This window comes from Meles meles, chromosome 3, assembly GCF_922984935.1.
Source record: "Meles meles chromosome 3, mMelMel3.1 paternal haplotype, whole genome shotgun sequence".
NCBI classification, from domain to species: domain Eukaryota; kingdom Metazoa; phylum Chordata; class Mammalia; order Carnivora; family Mustelidae; genus Meles; species Meles meles.
The window spans coordinates 116903741-116927572 of NC_060068.1; the positions used below are offsets into that span (position 1 = coordinate 116903741).

The 23832-nt window shown below is 39.1% G+C and overlaps 1 protein-coding gene across 1 annotated transcript in view; it reads right to left on the reverse strand.

Moving 5' to 3' along the window:
- The window catches only part of CCDC192 (coiled-coil domain containing 192), a 200141-nt gene that overhangs the window by 155077 nt on the left and 21232 nt on the right, over nt 1-23832 (reverse strand). The window contains exon 3 of the mRNA XM_046001194.1: nt 15030-15137. Coding sequence (XP_045857150.1) covers nt 15030-15137 — 108 coding nt within the window. The remainder of the gene's footprint in view (nt 1-15029; nt 15138-23832) is intronic.

A 23832-nucleotide genomic window follows, 5' to 3' on the forward strand; every position in this document is an offset into this window, starting at 1 on the left:
ATTTCATTCTTGAAATTGCAGCACATCTCCTACAAATATGGCACAGGGGATAGTGGAGCAAGAGTGGGTAACACCCGTGTTCTTGGTGACATTCTTGAGCCACTGAATTAACCAATGTTGGAACTGTTTCACCTTAAAACGTATTCTTCCATGCTGGCCTTATTACATTACTTTAATTGGATTTCTGTTTCTAAGAGGGGAAAGCATCCTTTATTACACAAATGGAGAATGTATTCTTCTAACAAAGCCCAGCACTTTCAATAGGCTTTGAATCCCATCTCCTTGATCACAAAGCCTTCAGCCCTGTCATTTCTGCCCACACACACACCCCCCCCATCCATTTCTGCATGATCTATCTCACCCCTTCTGGTTGGTTTTGGTTAGCATGTAAACATGTTAATAGTAATTCTCATGAACCAAAGATGTCCACTGACAGCCTAAAATAATGGCATTTCTTAAAATAATTGCCTACCTACACTGTTGTCACTTTCTTAGAATATTCCCACTCTTCTGTTTAAAAAAAAAAAAAATTGGCTTATATAATTGGGGAGCCAGAAGTAGATTTTTGTTTCACTCACAGCTAGATGTACAAACTCAGAAGAAGCCATCATACTCTGTCTCTTTTTACCTCTGTGTCTGGGTGCTGCTCCTATGAATTGGCCTTATTATTTCCCAGTGCAGACAAGCTTTCTTCACACAGTGGGGAAAAAAAAAAAATGTTACTCGTAGCTTTCCAGGTTCATGACCTCAATAGTAAGACAGTTTGTCCTCCAGTAATACACTGAACAAGGACTCTTTCTGGCCCATCTTAGTTAATATGACTTCCCTAGGATTAGTCCTTATAATCGGGGAAATTGTATATCATAAATGGCTAGAAAAAAAAAATAATGGACTAGACTAGAATCTGGGTCATGTGCTCAATGATCATTTCTTTGACTATAAGTGACCGCCACAGAATTATTATAAGATTGGAGCCAGGAAAGACATTTCTCCCGAAAAGTTAGACACAAAAACAGAGGCCAATTAAATTAAAGTCAAGCCTCTGGATATTAAGCACAGTTATACCACGGTCATAAGAATATGCATTTCCCACAGTGCTCCAGCACGGTATGATGCGTCTATTCTCCATGAGTCCAAAAAGGCACTCACCCCTTCCCCAAGAGGAGATAAACAGAAGTTATATCAAGTTACTGCATCTAGCTCCACATGTAGATCTCCAAAGTATGAGTATTCTACCCTGAGTTACATGTAGATGACACTCATCATGACATAATGCCTAAGGATTTAATAAAAAATATACCCTCCCTAAAAAGAGCACAGTCATAATTTAATTCCCCTTTTAAAGAAATGGAAAAGGGGAAACAATATACAGTTGTCACTGACCATTGCAAACACCACCTAGTACTGGCCAGCGATAACAAGGCCAGTCCTGACGGCGCAGTGAGTGCCGTTTCTGATGGGTTTGAGTCTGCTTCTAACCTCTGGGAACCTCCTTTGTCCTTTTCTTCCATGGCCATTGTCAAGAAAAAGGCTAGAGGGTATTCCTTTGGGTGGGGGTGTGTGTGTACTGAATTCGAGTTTCAGGTATGTCACCGATTCCTCTTTTTGTCAGAACCATTTTGGTTATGTTACAGAAATCCAATGCAAGCTAGCTTAAGGAGAGTGTAAGCTGGTTTCTTTTTTTTTTCTTTTTTAATTTTATTTATTTATTTATTTGACACAGAGAGAGATCATAAGTAGACAGAGAGGCAGGCAGAGAGAGAGGAGGAAGCAGGCTCCCTGCAGAGCAGAGAGCCGGATGCGGGGCTCGATCCCAGGACCCTGAGATCATGACCTGACCCTGAGATCATGACCTGAGCCGAAGGCAGCGGCTTAATCCACTGAGCCACCCAGGCGCCCCTGTAAGCTGGTTTCTTAACTAGGAAGTGGAGACACCTCTATGTCCTGAGTCTTAAATCAGATTCTCAGAATTCTCTCACTTCACCATCGTTGGTGTGCCCTCTCTTTCTCTCTCAGACAATAAGAAAAAACTTCCCAGGCACTGGGAGAAGAACTGTCCTGAATTATATTTCTCTTCTAATCTCTCTTCAGTTGCCTTCTGTCCTCCACTAATCTACTGACACTGATCTTACCAACGTTCTTATGATCCTCATTTTACCAAACATAATGGACAAGTTTCTAGTCATCTTATTCAACCTCCCAGTAAAATCTTACAAATCTGAGTCCTCCGTGCCTCTTAAAACACTTTTACGGTTCTCTGAATTTCTTCTTGATTCTCAGTTTCCTTGGTTACGGTTTTTTTTCTTTCACTTCTCTAAATATTGAAACCTAAGGGTTGGGTCTTGGGCTCAACTGTCTCCCTTATCTATGCTCATTCTCTAGCTGATTTCATTCAGTGCCATAATTTAAACATGTTGGTTACTCCCATTTTTTAAATGTATAACCACTTAGCTTCAGCTAATATGTATATATACCCAACAACCTACTTAATAGTGCCACCTGAATATATAGGAGGCATCTGAAAAGTAATGTATTAAAAATGGACTCCTCATATTTTATATGTTCCCCAGACTTCCTTCTCATAATAAGTGGAATGACCTATCCAGTATGTGTAAGCCACAAATACAGTTAAAACTTCTCTTTCTCTCATCATCCACCCAATCCATCATAGAGTGTGGTTATGAAAGCCATCCCATTAATTAATGTGAATTTTCACATTTATCTCCTCTCATTGTCTTTTCTCCTAGAACTCCTACACAACCCATACACATACATATAGCAAATAATATTTCAAGAAAGGTTTCCATTGTCACTAAACAACAAACTGAGTCTTGACAAAACTTGTAAAGCTTATACTACAGAGAAAGGAGTGATTTCATTTAAAAACAAAAGCTTTCCTTGTCAAAAATACTCTGAAAGCTGATTTGGACTAGTACTAAAAACTGTGAAATATTTTGGCAATAAATAATGGAGGCAAGCACTTTAAAAATTACCTATTCCACCTGTGGAATGGGCAGGCACCCCTCTGAGGATACATTTAGTTCACAGAACTGGGTTTGTCTTGTTTCACTTTTACAGTTGAAAGCAAACAACACATTCCTCACCCTACCTCCATCCTAGACAAAACAGACTTTTACATTTATTAATATTTCTGCCTTTACAAAGTTATTTCTAGCCATTTCTAGGTTCATGCACATCTTAAAATAGACTTCCGAAGGCCTATAATTTGGAAGTGTAGTTAACTCTGTATTAGTTTGCTAAGGTTGCTATAAAACTGGGGGCACCTGGGTGGCTCAGTAGGTTAAGAAGCTGCCTTCAGCTCAGACCATGATCCCTGAGTTCTGGGATCTAGCCCCACATTGGGCTCCTTGCTGAGCAGGGAGTCTTCTCCCTCTGCCTGCTGCTCTGCCTACTTGTGTGCTTGCTCTCTCTCTCTCTCTCTCTCTCTCTCTGTCAAATAAATAAATAAATAAATAAATAAATAAAATAAACCAAACCATAAACTATGTGGCTTAAATATCATAAATTTATGTCTCACATTTCTGGAAGCTAGAAGTCCAGGATCAAAAAGTTTGTGGGGTTGATTGCTTCTAAGAGGTACGAAGAATCTCTTCTATACCTCTCCTCTGGATTCTGGTGATTTGCTGGCAATCTTTGACATTCCCACTCTTGTAGAAGCATCACCCTGGTCTCTGCCTTTGTCTTCATGTGACTTTCTCCCTGTATATCTATGTTTAGGTATCTACTTTTTGTAAGGATACCAGCCATGTTGGATTGGGGCCCATCTTACTCCACTATGTCCTTATCTTAACAATTACATCTGCAACAATCCTGTTTCCAAACAAACAAACAAACAAACAAAATCCTATTCTGAGGTCCTGGGAGTTAGAACTTCAACATTTGAATTTGGAGGGGGCACAGTTTAACCCATAACACCGCCAAGTTGTTTGGGGAAAGAAACTCTGAGTAAAAAAGGAACATTTAATCTGTAAGTGAAAACAGAGAGAAATATTTACCAAAAGATCAATCGATAATTGAAATATTAAGTCCCAGGCATAGACATTCCTAAGATTTCTTTAATCTCCAAAAAACTCTCTCTGTCTTATCAACAGATAAGAATATCAGAGAGAAATGAGACATGGGGAAAGCGAGGCAATTTATCATTGACTTGAATATAAAGGTCAAATGCTTGGAAGTAAACATCAAAAAACAATAATATAATATCAGGTTCAGAGAAATTAAAGCCAACAACTGTTAGTGGCCTAGGACTCGTTCCTAGGATACACCCAGTCAGTCCAAGTTCCAGCACATTCTCAGAGCACTTTCACGCAACAGGACACAGACTCCCCCTGCTGGTCGGACTCAGCTTTGACTCTGCCCTCTGGCTTGGGGGAAGTCATTCTGCCATTCTTGAGTTTGTTCTCCTCAAACCTCTTCAATGTCTAGCTTCATACAGCACAGCTGGATTCTGATACCTGCTCTATGTTCAATCTTTGGTGTAACATCTGGGAAACCTCTGCTTGTTAAAGAATGATAGTAGAAAAGGCCAATAACATGTTAGTAGTATTATGCAAAATAGTTTTGACTTTGAATATCTCCTGAAGAGTATCAAGGACTGACCTGCCTCTGTGCATCTGTTCAGTCATGGCAAGAGACTTGCATTTATACAACTCCAAGTTTAAACATTAAACGGTTCCTGAGGTTAATAAATGAGATCTTCATACAAAACACACGGTCATCCAAAATTTTCTCCAGGAAGACTCTCCTTAAAAAATGGGGAGGAGAAAAACCTATTGCTAAAATGTGGATTAAGACTCTGATATAATATCAAAGGACTAGAACATTCAGAAGATCTAACTGAGGAAATCTAAATTACAAGGCTTTGAGAAGAATCCAGACCATACATGGGGTAAATTGAGCCTACATAGAGCCTTTCAGAAGAAATGAATCACCTTTAATATTTATTGATTCAAATATAAGATAGTTGGGGTAACCACTGATCACCCAGTCACCTAAAACTTGGGATCTGTCTTGACTATTACTTTTCCATTAATTAGACACTAAGTCCAACTGTTAAATATTTCTTATCTCTATCTTCTCCTCAGAACTAATAGGCAGTTATCATTTCCAAACTGGATTTTTGAAAGAGCGTACACACCAATGTGCCTAACTCTGGTCACTTCATAGATATGCCCATCTTAGCCTCCTCAGTGTTTTCTAAGTGAAAATATGAATATGCCCTCATTTAATGGCTCCCCCATTGTCCATAGGTTGACTCAAATTGCTATTTTGGAAGAGCTATGAACTTTGACACCAGAGAGATAAGTGGTTGGATTTGAACTTGATTTGAGACTCAGAGAAGTCACTGTCTAAACTTCTTCCATGAGGCATACTGTATATCAGGATAATTACAATTGATGTGGAAATGGGAGATGGATTATGAGTACCTAGGAAGCCTATCTGACCCCAAACTGAAGGAAGAAGAAAAGCATTTTTTGAGGAAGCAGCATCTAATTGAAGATCTGAAAACAGGAGTTGGTTGGGATTTTGTGGATAATGGGAAAGAGGATAAGAGGAAGTAGTGGGAGAAATTCTAGGCAGAAGCAGAATGAAAAGGATATATGAAATACAACTTGACTGTGAGGAACAAAGCCTTTTTTTTTTCTTAAATGAGAAAAAGGTAAGAGAGAATATCGTACATGCAAGGAATCAAAAGTAGTGTAATGCAGATAAGCAGTGAGTGGTGTAAGAGGAAACTGAAGAAAAAAGTAGGGACTCTGACCACCAGTGATTTTAGGATCAGTTAAGGAATATAGATTTGACCCTGATGGTAAAAGGCAACTAATTTAGGAGTTAAGCCAAGGAGAAATATGTGTTGTGGAATCTTCCCTCAGCTGTAGAGTTGAAGAGTCATTAAACAAGGACCATAATGAAAGTTTCTGCTGTTGGTGGCCTGAACAAGGGCAATGATGGTAGCGATAAAGAAGAGAAGATGGATTCAAGAACTCCTTGAGAGGATCATTCATAGTACTTAGCAATTGACTGAATGTGTGGGATGAGGAAAAGGCAAGAATCAAAGCAGCAGAGATTTCTAATATGAGTCACAGGGTGGCTGCCTGTCCCAGTCTTAGGGGATGTGGGAGAAGAAACAGGTTTGAAGCAGGAAGCTAATGAACAGATAGAGCTTGAGTTGAATGAGAACTTTGGTGGTACTACTCAGTAGGTAGTTGGATATTCTGTTCTGGGGTAATGAGGAAGATCAGGACTTAGGATGAAGAGGCTATTCTTGGCAGACTTTGTGTGCTTAGGGCTGGTCACCAAGGAAGAATGTCTAGAAAGAGCAGATAAGAGGGCTACAATCCCGTGAAAGAACTTTCATCATTTGCAAAATGGGGATGAGATTTCCAAGGGCCTTCGGAAAAAATGCATGAGCTAACATACCTAGAAGTACCCAGCAAAATGCCTAGGTCACAGTACAGGTTAAATAAATATTTACTGAATGAATAAATGAATAATTGATATAATGCATATACCAAATTTGCTCATTTCCTTGCAGAGATTAAGGAACGTGAGAGTTAGTTTGCCATCTCTGAGAAAGCTTGTAAAGAAAATGTCCACGCAAAAAGACACCTGCTTTTATCATCAGAGCCATGACTCATAAGGGACAAGGCATTTTGGCTTTTTCTTAGACAAGAAAGTCACATTTATTAGCGCCCAGTCAGCTTTTTAAAACTGACCTCTGTTTGATCTTGACATTTACAAGCAAAAGGAAGTCTTTAGTTATGTAACAGGCCAGCAGTCTGTGCATCCCGCCTGTAACAACAATAGCAACAGAAGCCTATTTGTCATTGTGCCTGACTCTATTCAAAACAACACATCTCTTCACTAGCTTGTCTTTTTTCCCTTGTGTTCCCTTAAGCTCTCAATTAATGTCCAGCAATCCAGTAGGGGGTAAAAATTGACACCTGCTTAGATAATAGGGTGTGTGTGTGTGTGTGTGTGTGTGTGTGTGTAAAAGAGGGAATTCTGCCATAAAATCAATGAGAACCAAAGTGTTAAATGAAGTTCCCAGTAACTAGGTCTCATGGTGATAAGGAAACCCATTCCAGGTCAAACAGACTGCTTGTGATTTTATGGCATTAAAGTAGACTTCCAAATAGACTGGAAAACAAAAACTCATTCACAAAAACTCATGATTTCAGATTGGCATGTCAAGCATAATTTCTGAGCATTTGCAGAAATGAATACTCCTACCAAGGGCACATTACTTATTTCAAATAAACTTGACATCAAGGGATCTACTGTTGCATTTAAACAAAGAAAATAGAACCAGAACATTTTTGGGGGGCAATCTCAGTATGTATCAAGTCACTTTTAGCCATTCATACACATATTTAGCATCTAAAAATTTGCTGAAGATCTTTATTTTTTTTCTATTCCCATACTTAAGGGAAATAGTGATTGACTACTAAGAAGCAAATAATGGGAGTTTGTTTTAGAGCCTTAGTTATAAATTGATAAATAATGTTGGATTATTAGAGTCAAACATACTCTTTTGTCTTTGTGCTTGTTTGCTTACTTGCCATACTAAATGCTTAAGGTAGAAAATCAGCCAGAAGAGTCATTCAGTTTCCAGCTATTGCGTAAGTAAGAGAGGTCCACTGTGCATCTCACAGTAAAAAAGGATTAGTAAAGGACCCAGAAGACCAAATCTAAATTCCCTCTCAAAAATTTATATGGGATTCCCAACCAAAAGTATCTGTTAAAAGTCACGGAGTTATAGAGAAATGGAATGGAATTGAGAGTCTACAGAATCGGGGCACCTGGGTGGCTCAGTGGGTTAAGCCTCTGCCTTCAGCTCAGGTCATGATCTCAGGGTCCTGGGATCGAGCCCCACATCAGGCTCTCTGCTCAGCAGGGAATCTGCTTCCTCCTCTCTCTCTGCCTGCCTCTCTGCTTACTCGTGATCTCTCTCTGTCAAATAAATAAATAAATAAATCTTTTTTTTTTTTTAAAAAGAGTCTACAGAATCATGCATCTGTAAACAATTGATTTTTGATAAGGCTGTCAAGACCATTCAGTAGAGAAAGAGCCACCTCTTCAACAAATGGTACTGGGAAAACTGGATATCCCATGTAGGAGAATATTGAAGTTACCTGGACAAAGCACCAAGTGCAAAAGTATGGTCAAGGGGTTGGATGAGCTAGGCAGAGATCACTATTTGCCAACCTAGTTTCTATTTTCCCCTTAGAAGAATCCCCATACTCTTCGGGTGGTAATGCATCCAGCTAAATATTCGCATTTCTTAGCCTCCACGTAAATAGCAGTGGTCAGTTTCTCAAAAACTGAGTTTTTGAGAAAAGTTCTTAAAAGTTCTTGAAAGGGGCTGCACAGTTGGCAGTTGTCCTTCCCTATTTTGCATCTGCTTTTTGCTTCTTCATGCTGCCTGACATGCGAATAGAATGGCTGCAGCAGGGTACCTGGGTGGCTCAGTCGGTTAAGCGTCTGCCTTGGGCTCAGCTCATGGTCTCAGGGTTGTGGGATTGAGTCCTGCATCAGGCTCCCTGCTCTGCAGGGAGTCTGCTTCTCTCTCTGCCCCTTCTCTCAATCTCTCTCCTCCCAAAATGGCTGCAGCAGGTACATGTTGGATGCTGAGAGCAGAAGCCATGTTCGTGAATGCATGGAGAGACATAGCCCAGGCTTTTGAGTATTGTGAAGCAGCTACCACGCCTGCCCTGGGCTGCCTGTGTCCTGACTTACATTATATGAATGAAAAGTAAACATCTACTTGTTTTGGCCACTCTTTTGGGGGGTTGTTTGTTTATGTTCCCAAGACTAGTCCTAACTGATTCAATCAGTTCTGTGCCACTGGGACACAAGACAAGGTTGAAGAGGACCCCTCACCCACAGATTTGGGTTAGGACTAGAACTTGACTTCAACTTAGAGTGGGAACTTATGAAAAATGCAAAATGTCGGCCCCCACCCCAGATCTAATGAAATAGAAACTCTGAGGGGAGGGCCCAATAATCAATGAACTCTCCAGGTTCTAGTTTGGAGATAAATTTTTGTTCAGTGCTGCTTGAGTGGGAAACTTCTTTTAAGTGGCGTTGGCTTATGACCGTGTGTTCTTAACAATAGGGACTGTGACTTTAAAAGCACTTAGGTTCTAATGTCAGCTCCACCATTATTAATTGTATGATCTTGGGCAAATGACTTAATGTATTCGAGTCTCATGTTCCTCCTGGGGCTCATCATAATAGTGGCCCTCCTAGCATTCTTGTGTTGGTTAAATGAAGCATCTGTAAATCTAAGCCCACTACCCAGAACACTGTAGGTATTTAATAAATGTTAGTTCCTCTACTCAGTGACTACCATTTAGTGCATTGCAGGGGTCTGGTACAAGGTATGCATTCCTGTGGGATTGCTTAGACACCCTGCCCCACATCCATCACCCCCCTTTCACACTTTATCTCCATTATTGCTTCTGTTATTTTTTAAGATGGATGTTAATGTTAGGGAGATACCAGGGAGCAAAAGTAAGGGAAAGCAGTCTTCTTTGAATGGAACATAACAGATCAAGTTTGCTACAGTCAGGATACAGGAAGGCCCTGTTACCAGTTTTATTTGGGGCCTTTAGAAATGTTCTTCTTATCAGGTAAGGGAAAAATTATGCATATTTTGAGCTATTACCAAGAAGGAAAAAAAAAGGCTCACACAAGCTTTCTCCAAAAACTGGGAAATACTACCATGTTCTTCTCCATTGAAATGTCTCTGTATCCTGAGTATCACCAATAATTCTCTCTTTATGGAAACAAAAGGGCAAAGTTAACTCTATGCTGCAAAACACCATAACAGGGCTCCTTGTTGTGGCTTGTCTATGTCTCATTCCTACCTGGGAAAAACAATGCTTTGAAAAAAAAAAAAAAAGTCAAGTTTCCCACCAAGCTTCCCACCTCCTAGCTCTTGCATCAAATTACGCCTCTTTCCCAACTAGTGTGTAATAATATTTTGTAACAAATGTAATTAATATTTTGCTAGATACTATATCCATAAGACACCTGAAGTTAAATCTGACTATGTAGTTGTTACTGGTTTCACTTCCTTGGTGAAGGAATTATTACAAATCTTCCCTGCTCCGGAGTTTCCCCCATAAAACCCTGAAGTGACCACATCCCAGTGCTGCCCATTCAGCCCCCATGCCGAGCAAAATCAGAGAAAGGGAAGAAACAGAAGACCCAAGAGATGAAGAAGAAAGGATGAACAAGGTGAAAGTATTTGGATCCCTTTACCATATGAATAGCTTAGAAAGAGTAAAAGAGAATGCTGGACCCTCAAATAGCCAAGCTAGGACAAGAGGCATGGAGTGGGAGGGGAGCTCTCCTGCAGGAAAGATTCTACGATTGTAAATGCTGAAGAAGTGCTGTGTTACAACTTGTGTCTTGCAAACACTTTGAGAGACACCAACAAAAACGATACACACACACACACACACACACACATTAGCCCATGATACATGACACAAAGGATGATACATAGTTTTGTTACAACTACTGAAAGTAGAGATGAATGAACCTTTGTTGAAAAACTGCTAAAAGTCAGATATCCCCTCATTTAAACTTCACAACTGCCTTTGAAACAAGTATGTTTACCCCCCCCTTTTAGTATTTTTTAGATTTATGTATTTATTTGAGGGCTTTGGGGCAGAGGGAAAGAGAGCATCTCAAGCAGATTCCCCGCTGTGCGCAGAGCCCAAAGTCACAGGGCTCCATCTCACGACCCTGAGATCAGAACCTGAGCTGAAATCAAGAGTCAGACACTTAACTGACTAAGCCACCCAGGTGCCCCCACCCCACTTCCAGATAAGACAGCTGCCCAAGGCTTGGAGAGATTATGTGAATTGCTCACCTTCGTTAAGCAAGCAAGTAGCAGAGCCTGAGCTCTCCTGGGTCTGCTGCTAGGAGCTGGGAACCAGAAGCTGCTAATGAATGGAGAGACATGGCCCAAAATTGTGGCCAGAGGAAGTGTCTCAGGAACTTCCCTGCTGAGTCCCTCTGCACTGGGGGAACCTCTGGATCTGTGCTCCATTGTCAAACTCTGGGCTTTCCTGAGATTCTCTTAGCATGAAAAGCATTGGGATCCCAGCACAAAAGTGGTTGGATCTATTTGTTCGGTCATAAACTACCAAAGCCCGTTTCTTCATCTTCTCATCTGTACTAGTGCTAGAAGCCAGCACACACGGAAGAACTGCTTTTTATGATTTTCTCCAGAGACCTTTTTATTCTTCCTTCTCTCTACTCCTCTAACACTTTTCCTTTGTTTCCACCTGCCCCTCCCGGTCCTTTATCTACTACCAAAATTTCCAGACATTTCCTCCCACTGATCTCAACCTGCTAGAAATATAATCAAGTATTTTCTTTTGCAAAACTTGCTAATGATGAGTTATTTATTGTATTACCTAGGATAGGCCTTTGATTCTCATGGCCCTTTTTCACTCTGGCCCCCTGGGTTGTTGCAAAATTTTTACAGATATAAATAGCTCAGACTATAAATCTTAATTGCAAGTTGTACTGATCTCATATTGTGTTTATTTTGACAATAGAGACATTACAGCAGAGAAATAAAGAAAAATTTGTTAGCTAGAGGGAAACCAACAAAAAATTCTGTTTACTGTATGATGTCGGAGAGGAAGTGGGCACAATCTTCTTATTTCCTCCCTATTTGTAGGTTTCTTCTTCATAGTGAATCAGCAGAGAACTTGCTGGACCTTGCTGACCTTAGAAATGTTCAGTGCAAGTAAACTGAGGCACAGGACCAATAGATGCTTATTGCAAATGAAACCTTGGGCACCTATACTTTCCATTCTAAGTTAATTTTATGTTCTAGTCTAAGGCAAAGCCAGGAGGTAACAATTTGGCTAACAGTGAAATTTACTCTTTACACAAAGGCGGTTTCAACTATTGACAATACCACATTCCACTCCTTGGTTCCAGCACAAATCTCTGTCCTCACCATCTCCTTTGCTTCCCCTACCTGTTTTTAGCCCACCAGGCCAGGCTGCCTGGCCAATATTCAGCCATAGGGCTGACAAAATGATTTGGATTACCAGTGAATGCCAGCAAGCATTTCCCACCATCCTTGTGACAAGTCCTAAATTAATAATATTTAAAAGAAGCTTTAACATGTATACATGGATACTGGCAGAAATATTCCTACACACACACACACACACACACACACACACACACACACACACACACATCATTGTCTTGAATATTAGTGACAGCTTCTCTTTTTGCAGTCACTTAGTGGCACAGCCTGCTAAGGAAGACAGTGGCACCCAGTGGACAAATGTTTGATTGTTTGACACAGGTGTTCCATTTTGAAATATTGTCATATCTTAGCCTTAAGAAAGGTCAGTTGCCCCCCCCCCCTTGCCTTTTCCTTCTGCCATCACATTTTAAAAATATCTCCTGAATTTAAAAATAGAGGGGGAGGGGAATGTTGTTAAACTTTCTATCTTTTCAAGAATAAGACTAAGCTACAATATTGAAGAAAGCAAAAATTTCAGGATTAACTCCTCTGAGAAGTGTCTCTATTTGATTAACCTTTTCAACTATAATAGAGACAGCCAAATCTAATAAAGTACTCAATTTAATTAAAAATTTAACATTTAAAATGCCTATAATGTGCTTTTTTTTTTTTTAAACATATCATACCTTCCTTTTTTACAAACCATTACCAACTTCCAACTAAAATCACTTGGTTAGGCAAATTTGGCAACTCCAAAAGCAGTACTTCAGGAAAATATCACATACAGACCCTGCAATTTGGTGCTATTGTGCAATTTATCTAAAGTCATACAGATGGCTGTTTTCACTCACTAACTCTTTCAATGATTCTTTTGGTTGTGAATTACTTGGGTACAGAAGCCCTCCTTTTATGTCTTTCTTCTCCAAACACCTAACTAACATCTTACGCATTGTAGGTACAAAGAAGTTGAGTAAAATCCAGTTTCCATTTTACATATTTAATCTGCTAAATAATCAAAAAAATGGGAGTAATTGCTTGATATTACAGATGACATCATCAAGCTAAGAATCTTCAGTATTAGGGGCTAATTGTATTGGATAAAAATATTTCAGGGGTGCCTGGGTGGCTCAGTTGGTTCGGCATCTGCCTTTGGCTCATGTCATGATCTCAGGGTCTAAGATCAAGTCCCACATCGGGCTCCTTGTTCGGGGCGGGGGGGGGGTCTGCTCTCCTTCTCTCTCTGCACCACCAACCCCACTTCTGCTCTTCTCTCTCAAACAACTATAATCTTTAAAAATACATACTTTATAAAAAACAAAAGAGATGAGTATTCTAACGGGTGAATCAAATTTTACTGGTTTAAATGAGAAATCATGAAAAGACATTCAATTGCAAAATCTTCTCAGTGCAACTAATCCGGACGGGAATGCCCTGTTTCTGTTAGCCATTCAAACTTTCTCCCAGGTTTGCAGGCTCTGGTTCTTCAGTATAATCTTTATAATTCATAATTTTGCTATAGTTTGAGACTTGTTTTTATTTGTTCTAGAAGAAAGACCCATTGGTAAGCCAGGGTTAGGGCATGTGGCTAATAAAGAAACTTTTCCAAATGGGTCTGGGCCTAGGGCAACACCCTTTGTTTCACTGACGAAAGTTTTTCATCAATCATACTTGGTCAGTAAACAATAAACATATCCCAAAGTAAAAGATGCACTTTTTTGGTAAATTGGAAAAAGAAATGGAGGCCATTTGCATGTGTCACCACATTACATGTTAATTATACTTCTTTTTCTTGTAACACAGGCACATCTCTCCTACTTTCCGCAAAAATTCTTATAAAACTCTTATGCAATCAGATTTTGTTAGACAGATCGTGTTATGAAAAGAAAACTTAAAATTGTTTTTATAAATTTCTAATAATATGCAACAAAAATGTACCGATTTATGATAAATCAATAAACATTTATAACATTTCTGTCCTTTTTCCTCCATGGTGATCACCAGAAGTGGATCATGAGACTCTAGGCAGTTTTGCCCCCTGGGACCAAGCCTCCTTGCCCCAGGGGAAGGGCAAGAGTGACATTTGGATTTGCTGTATGCACTGTGCTATTTGCAAAGCACAATACTGGGAAAACGGTCCAGTCCCTGGTCTGAGCTTTGCTGATACCGTAGTATAATATCTGGGATCAGAGCTCTGCTGTGGACAGAGGTCTCCACTAGAGTGTCCAACGCTGCCGGCTTTCAGGTTGGCCTCCACAGCTCCTGTAGGTTTTAAAAACCCAAGAGGGAAGCCAGTATTTGAAAAACTTTATTTCCTCAAATAATTTGAGAAAATTTCTCTGGTGTGGTTACTGAAGGTTTTATCTTATCTTTGGGCTTATCTGTGTATAATGCAAATATACTTCGCTGATTCAGGAGAGCCACTGACTTAAAGATGGCTTCCCTACCTCATGGACTAGACTGAACGGAAATCAAAATAGAAATGTAAAAGGAGTTTTAAAAGCTGGGAAGGCCAATAAAGATTGAAGTATTGTTATATCTAAAATGAATGAAGTTCTCTGTGTCTGTATGTGTGTATATCAATAGGTGGAGAGGTCAAAACACAGATTGATTGATTGATTGATTGATTTACCTTGAGTATAGTTGACACAAATTATTTTCAGATGTACAACATAGTGATTCACCATCTCTACAGGTTGTGCTATGCTCACTGCAAGGGTGGCTACCATCTGTCATCATACTGCACTATTACAGTTTCACTGACTTTATTACCTATGCTGTGTTTTTTATTCCCATGACCTATTTGTTCCATAAATAGAAGCCTGTAGCTCCCTCTCCCCTTCACCCATCTTGCCCATTCCCTGACCCCCTTTTCCTCTGGGAACTGTCAGTTTGTTCTCTGTATTTGTTTCTGGTTTTCATAAAACATGTATTTAGACTCACACTTGTTCTACTGAATGCTTAACGAATATATATTTCTAGTCTGAATGACAGGAATTACCTGTTCAGATAAGGATTTAGCCTTTTCTTCTGCTTCCTTCAGGCAAATCTCCAAGGCCTCAAGTTGAGCCAAAGTAAATGCCATCTGTCCAGTTTCCAGGGACTCTTTCTTTAAAACAATAATCAAGTATTACTTTTTGATATGGATAGCTTTCTGAGTATATCTTAAGCAACTTTATGGATTAAGGACAGGGTTAATAAACTCATACAAATCATCTTTTCAACAGAGTAATAAAACAGTGAAATGTTATAAAAAACAATAATCTTACTTAACAGTTTAATGTATAATGAGAGGGTAAAAAATGCATATTAAACTATGACAACGAATGACTTTGGAAAGTGAGACTAAAATTACCCACACTGGAATTTGGTTCATCTGCAGCTTTTTGTTCTTGATACAAACAGAACTTCCCTTCAAGAGGCCAAAACCAGAATTTCACATTCCTAGTGAGAGCTATCACCTAGAATGCCTTTATTTTTTAGCATTCACCTATCCTGAAGAACAGAACCATCTGAACATAGAGAAGCTGGTTTCCTCTGATCATCACTTCCTTATCACAAGTGTCATTAAAGCAAAGAAACCACAAGGTTTAGAATCAGATGATTCTGACCCGGAATATGGCTAAGATGACTGGAATCAGCAAATGTAGAGAGACTTTGCCTCTCCAAGTTTTTCTGCAGTTGATCTTTCTCATCGCCAAGCAGAAGAGTTTACATTGGTATAGAAATATCAGTTACAGGCCCTGCTGAGACTAGAGTACTTCCTGACGACTTTGGCTATATTGACAATTAATTAGTAATTACACAGCAATGTGAAAACTTGAAAAGGGAGACCTCATATGTGCTAAGATTATGACCTTCCTCCAACCTTCTTGGGTGTGTCCTGTACTCTTGTGAATGCTTGGGCTCCTATAGTTGCTTCCAATTAACCCCATAAAAGAAAGAACTGTGTTCATTCTTTTCTTTTCCTTTTTTCTTTTTTTTTTTTTCTTCTTTTTCTTTCCTTTTTTGTTTTGGGTTTTTTTTTTTTGGACTGCTGCTTTGTTTTCTTCCTTTTTAGGAGCCCACCAATTTAAAATGCATTTTTACACATTTCCTGGTGGTATAGTAGAGCCATCTGGTGGTAAATGGAACCAGCCATAAAGATAAAGCATTCATTCGGGTCCTGTAGTTGTTTGTACAGTACTCTGAACCCTGGGGCCCTGCCACGGACCTCTGAGAAATTCCATAGGATACAGGGCAAAGAAATGGTGCTACGTTCCAAAACAGCCTGGATCCTAAATCAAACAAGGCTGAATAATCCCCCCCCAACCCTGCCCCCAACACTGATCAGACTTTGGAGGATGAACATCTTGGGCTACAACAGTATTTGGAATAAATCAATGATCCTCAGCATCCCATAATGATTCCAATACTTTTCAAAAGTCAGTCCGGAAAAAATAAATCTCAAAAAATGAGCCTTGACACAAAACTCTTGTGTATTTACACCTATAGATAATTCATGCTACAAAACATTTTATGTAGAAAAGGGAAATGTCAAGAGGCCAAACTATTCCAAAAAGGTTGGGAATTCTGAATCTAGTTGCTATTTCCAGGGAGAAAACCTCTTGTCTAATGTTTGCTCTCAAGAGGAAGTTTCTTAAATCTTTTGTGAGTAGATCAAGCAAGATCAGCTAGTCTGTTTCTCCAGACCTTTGTCTCCAAACATCCCAAATTTCGCTAGCCAAGAAGGACAATCATTTCCAGTAAGAGAGAGGCATTGTAAGTCAAACAGACTTGCTTGAAGAGTGCTAGTAAATACCATAAGATTTTTTATACACATGGTTTTAAGAAATTGCCCTGTGTTGCGGAATGGGGAGAGTCTGAGCAAACTGAAGAATGGAGTCTATCTTGGCACCTGTGCTCCAGCTGTAAGCTATCACTCTCTACTCTCTGACTGGCCTTCCTATTCTCAAACTCCCTTAAGGGAAAGAGCCATAAAAAGCCATACATCTACACAGATGTAATAGGCAAGCACTCCTTAATAGGAAGCAGCTCCCATTTACCAAACAAAGGAATAAAAATGAAACCAAGAATAGTTTCAGAAATAAGGCATACATGGGGTTCGAAGTTTTAGAGGTAGGTGTGTGGTTTCAAGGACCCTGAAGAAGTTAGGTGTAGTTAGTCACTGTCCTAGTTTTGCAGGATGGAAAGCCAGAAGAGCAGAAAATGGGACTTCTACCATTAAGTTCCTTCTGCCTCAAGTACATGTGGACAGGCCCCCACATAAAGCCACTTATGTTTATTATGAATATAAAATTGTTTGGTAGTTAAAGTAACTGATGAGTGAATTATACTAATCAAAAGTCTTTTAAATGCTATCACATGTTGAAAATATATGATATACACAAGTGTTTGGGTCTTGATCCTGTCTGTGGATTTTCAGGTGGTAAATTCTAGCAATTTAATGGGAATTCCCATTTTTAACTTCTACTTTTTGTCTTAAAATCTTCTACCTAAATATCAAGCCAATCATCTAAGCACAGGTAACCAAGATAACCAAGATGAGTGAACTAAAAGAATGCTACAAATTAAGAATCCAAATTAAAATTTTTTCTTCCAATGACGACATGAGAGTCTTATGCATGTGTGTTAAAGTTCCTCATTTGAGGATCTGGAGAAAAATTTATCCTTTTTTTCCTAAGTTTCCTTGTCTTATGATGACCTTGCCCTTCTTCCTCAGCCATACACACTCCTTGTACTCTTAGGGACTGGTTCAAGGTCTCTGAACCAGATCCTCTCCCTACCTCTCAATCCACGTGCAACACAGGTAGAAAGGGTCCTGCCTGCAGAAGCCAACCTGCACAGCACTGAGCATTTAGTAGGATCCCAATAAGTAGCTGTTGATGGATTGAAGGCTCAGCCATCAAAGATGGTGGTTGCACCAGGGGAGCACTCCGTCCTGCTGAGAGGCTTCTTTGAGCAATCCTTTCCATGTATCCAGCCTAGGATGCTGGCATGGGTTAGAGCCCTAGGGAAATTCTGCTCACTAAAGACCAGGTACAAGCTTAAGTAGCAGAAAGCCAGGAGGTGGCCATGAATTGGGTGATGAAGGCAGGGTTGTTCTGAAGACTGAGTAAGCTAAAGCAGATAACTACTTAGAAATGCTCAGTTCATGTTATTACTAGTAATTCCATTCCCCCAACTCCTATAAAGAGAATGATTTGATATTAAAACTTCCTAGCTTATTTTTAAACCCTAGTAAAAGAATGTCCTGTAGAGGCTCTTGTGTTACAGCAAGTGATCAAACAGCAGCAGTGGGGAATTCAAGCATGCAATTAGAACAAAGTTAATGCGTTAAATATATGTGTGTGCATTTGTTTAAAAATATGATTGCTAAATAAAAGTGTGCTTATTTCCAAGAAAGTCTTCACAGAAGAGAATCTTGACATGGGTCAGTTGAAGACAATTCAATGTTTCCAGCAACCTGGAACTTCAAATGTGGAGGGATCCCCAACAGCCCCCGCTCAGTGTTGCAGTCACTTCATGCCAGATAAAACATGCTTTCAACACATTTTGCAATCGTCAAGATTCACGCTTGATGTCTCTTCTATGCTTTCCTCCTGCTTGACTGGCACTGAAGGCTATAAACTTATTTACGTTACTATGACTTGCTCATATTTCTCATCCTGATGGAAGTTTTTCCCTAGCCTCTCACCTCAACCCCTTACTCTGGGCAGTTAATGTTACCCCTACCCACCCTGTTTGGTGATCAGAATTCATTTTACAGTGGAAATTTCATCACTGTCATGACCTTTTATGCTTAACTTTTGCAACAGTATCTTGGGCTAAATTGCCAGTTTCTCTTTAGGAAGCCATTTTAAAACTCAGTTTTTTCCTGATTTCAATCCATTCTAATGGAAACAGTATTCCTCTTTGTTAGAATTGACTAAATAGTCTGCTAATATGATATTTTTTATTCAAAACTGAACACACTGCGACTCTTGTCAAAGTCCAGGGGAAAGAAGATTCTAGAAAGTGCCTATCAACATGCCTGTAAAGGAGATCAACATTGGGAGGATGACAGATGAGCATTGACTAAGCATAACACTGCTTGTTATCTGGTAGGCCTCATTCTGGACCGGACTGCATCCCTTGGGCTGTGTGACTTCTGGGTTTCACTTCTTGGGGCCTCAGTTTTTCATCTTTAAATGAGGCATATATTGGGCACATCTCAGCAGGAAACAGTCACTCCAGTGGAGTGGTTGAGGGGAGTTTAATGAAGGGACTGTATGCAAACCTGTGCGTACAGTTAAGGGCATGAATGAAAGATGGCGGGGCACTCCCAAGAAGTGAAGGTAATCTTCACCTCACCTTGAACTGGAGAGGTAGGGGAAGAGATAATGGCAGAGTATTAATATGGAATCTAGAAAGAGAGCTTGAGGAGAAGGCCATGTCTGTGAGTTGATACCCTGGATAGAGAAATAGAACCACTATTCACCTGTGCTCAGACCTAATGGTGGACAGACTAGTGGATTAAACAGCCTCATCTCCTTTTCTCTCACCATGTGTTCTTCTGTATCTCTCCCTTGCGCTGAGCCCAAAAAAGCCAGAAGGTGAGAGACCCTGAATGACAAGTCCAGAGAGCCAGCTAGCCTGGAAAGGAGCAGAGTAAGGAAAGGGTGCAGAATGAACCTAGAAAGGGAAACAAAACCTCTGGCCAAAAGGGTTTAATAATATGAGTGGTTCCCAAATGCTAGCCCATAGATCCATATTGGTTTGTGATAACATCTCCACCCGCAGCAAGGAAAAGACGGAAGTAAAATTTTTTTAAAAATATTATGAATTTTTCATGAAACCAAATTTATCCTATTTAGAGAACTGTCCTTTATTCTGAGATTATGATCATTCTATATATTTTGGTGTTAAGAGGATGTTTCTTTAACAAATGATGGTGATAATATATGGAAATTATTCTTTTAGTGAATTTTCTTCAAAAAAAAAAAAGAAAAGTTGGCAGTGCTATGAGATCTAATCCCAATTATTGTGGAGGTGGAAATTCTTGTGGGTTTATGAAATCTAAAAGTATAGAGACCCTTTAAGTCATCTCTGGTAAATTATGAATTGAATGTTTTATCAGGCAGTCTTTCCAGAACTATGGTCTCTGAATTCCCCTGGACCAAGCTCAACATGGACCTGTATTCAATATCAAGTTTCTGTAGCAATGTCCAGGATACTACTTTTCTAGGGGGGAAAAAAAAAAGAGCATTTCTAAAGGTCAACCTTCCATCCTGTGAAAGATTTAACTACTTTTTCATTTCTATAGCATCACTGATATAAAAAAAGAATAAAAGAAGAGGGATTCAAAAGGAATTGTTGACTCAGATATTAACTTATTAAAAGATTGTTGCATGGAAGTTAAAGAGAAATGACCATATGACATTTGATAGCTTTGTAAATAACTTTAAATAATGGTTTACCGGAAACTCTTAACAAGCTAATTCTCATTTTAATTCAGTTCAAAGCATTTCAACTCATTAAGTTAAAAAAAATTTATTAAAGACTCACTCTTTGTCAGATATGATGCTAAACAATGGGGAAAAGAGCAGTAAGAAGACAGTATTAATACCCTCACCAGAATTCTTAGCTTAGAGTTTCTCTCCAATACAAAAATCCTAGGGTTTTAGTTTTAATGTAAAAATCAAAAGAATGTCAGAAGTTTGGTGATTAATTTAACCTTTTTATGCTCATTCATAATATACAGTTCTTGGTTTTGGGGGCTTGTTCTTTTCTCTTTGATAATTATTCTGGTAGATGTTAGAAGGAGGTGAGAGGCAGTCCTAACCTGTTTTCAAGTATTCCCGATCTTTCTCAAATATATCACTTTATAGCTTCTTAGAGACTATGTATGTATAGTATCAAAGGAGAAGAGGGACCTCGGAAACAATATGTATCTTCTGTTGTTCAAGGTCAAATTAACAGCAAAATGGGGACTGGTTTTCAGGTGTTCGGGTAAGAAGACTCCTGGATTTGGGTTCATATTATGTTACAGAATTTGTTCTGTGACCCAAAATAACCCTCCATCATTTTCATTTTATGAGACAATTTCTTAGAACTGTGAGCATCACAAACCTCTTTTAGAACCTGATTATACCCATGAATTCTCTTATTAGAAAAAAAATGCATATACATATGTTGCTTGCACAGGCATACATGCCCACACACGCACACACACACATGACCACAATTTTGCACATAATTTTAGATTGTTGAAGCATCTTCTTCAGTGACATCCATGTGGCCCAAATTATGGATTCCTTGTTCAGGAATTCATTTCTATTCCAGCTACCTTTAAATTTTATTCTGACATAAAATATCAAATTTTAATGAATGAGAGTATCACTGCATTCTGGCTGCCTCTACTGTTAGTCATGCAAATGAATAAAAAAAAATAATCTTTTCTTCCTGGGGAAATGACCCAAACTTAAAACAAACAATATAGTTTCTCTTTCTGGTGGGGAAAGCAAGTAGCATGTCTTCCCAGGGGAACCTGATTCTAGTCACTGAAACCTCACAGCAACCAGTGCTAACACATCCTATTGACCAAGAAGCGAACATTTTAATAATGACTCTATATTTTCTTCATACTAAAAAGGACACAACAAGAGAATTTTCTATTAAAAACAAATTTTGATTTCTTTTTTTTTTTTAAGATTTTATTTATTTATTTGATAGACAGAGATCACAAGTAGGCAGAGAGGCAGGCAGAGTGAGAGGGGAAAGCAGGCTCCCTGCCGAGGAGAGAGCCTGATGCGGGGCTCAATCCCAGGACCCTGGGATCATGACCTGAGCCGAAGGCAGAGGAATTAACCCACTGAGCCACCCAGGCGCCCCCAAATTTTGATTTCTTTAAGAAATGAATGAGAAGAAAAAATAGGGACTTAATGGATATAGCGTTTCAGCTTCGCAAAATGAAAAAGTTCGGGAGATTGGTTGCACAAAAATGTAAACACGCTTTACACTACTCAACTGCATGTTTTAAAAATCATTAAAATGTGATATGGATTTTACCATAATTTTAAAAAATTATGTATAAAGCAAGTTATAAAGCAGATAAATTATGGAGTGAAGGAATTAGCTGACGTTAAAATTAATTCAACTACTCTTTACCTACTTCACAGGATTGTTGTGAGAACAAAATGAAAAATTTTGGATTTTGGTTTAATAAAAAAAAGCCCCAAAATGGTATTTGTTTTTAAATCAGACTTTTGTTCAGTGGGACATATAATAATACAAATATTTTTCCCATTAGTAGAGACAGTATTTTGAATAGTTGAGTCTTTTTGTGACAGGATTATTTCTTTTTTCCACACATCATACTTAGATTTAGATTTTGAGTCCTTCGGCATATTAACCAACAATGTTTTTAGGTTCCTACTGTATCCCAGTCTTTCAGGAAATGCACTTGCCTCTCAGAAGAAGGATTTTAAGCATGGTTTATGGGGAAGGTGATGGCTTTTTATTTATTTTTATTTTATTTATTTTTATTGCCCAGATTGACTGTGGCTTTTCAAACAGTTTTGAAAAGAAATTATTTCTATACTGTGTATAATCAACAACAGTTTTGTGATTCTTCGGTGTATAGGTAATTTTTTTTTCCACCAGTGAATTTTAGGCTCCAAATAAGTAAACTTAAAAAACAAAAAAAAAAAGCCAAAAAATTTAACTTTAATGGTAAGAACTTCTGTAGTCTAATGATACTGTTCCAGAACCTAGTTAGAAAATCCTCAGTTGAACTTGACGTTCCATGAGAAACCTTTTCCATGCAAAGCCTTCCCCTACCCCAGCCCAGACTGGCATTTGCACAGACTCCTTTCCTTAACAGGATCTAAAGGAGAAATGTGTTATGAATCCTTTCAGATCAGATAAAAGTTCAGTAAGAGTTTCCATAGTACATTCCAACATGATAAGGTAAGCAGAGGACAGATGGGGGAGCTCTCTTTTGCTGTGAATTTCCACTTCTTTTAAGGTCTCTCAGTCAAAATATGACTAAGAAGCATGGCCAGCATATCAAAGAAGAGGACACAGCATACCCAACATTAGCTACTCAGTAGACTTCGCTTTCTCATTTCTGAAAGGAGACCATTATACCCAATTCATCTTGTACCCTGAGATAGTCATTTGTCATGCTGTTTTGATGGCCTAGTGTCATTCCCTGTTTGGATAATTTCCCATCTGCTGAAGCCCATCTCTCCAAAGTGAAAAAGTCAGGAACTCCCTCTCAAGCATCCTTTGCATCCAAAGTGTAGGCCTGTGACTCAGGCTCCATCAACCAGTTGCACCACCTTGAGACTTCAAGGTGGACAAGAGTGGGATGAAAAAGGTACCAAATAGAATGGAATGGGGCCGGGTAGACAGGGTCATCATCCTGTTTGCAGAGGCTGTGGTGACAGAAGACTCAGAAGTAAGGCCTCGTTTTCAGGGGAAATGACAAGTGATGTGGAGTCTATACCTAGTGGCACCAGTAGTAGGTACCTCCCCGGAATCTAAGGTGGCTAATTGGCCGTGATCTCCAAGCATGGTTCTCCAACTCTCCTAGAGAACCCATTGAAATACCTAATATCTTTTAGTAACTCATTTTCCCTTCATACTAACTGGAATGAATTTTGTTCATTAAACCTCCATTTCCTCACCTCTAAAGATGGAGGAAATGTTAAGTCTGTGGGGGCTGTTGTAATAATTCAATGTAGGAATACTGAAAAATACTTAGTCTAGCCCCTGAGCCATGGAAGAAAGTTTTTTTCAAAGATCATCATCTTTTTAAC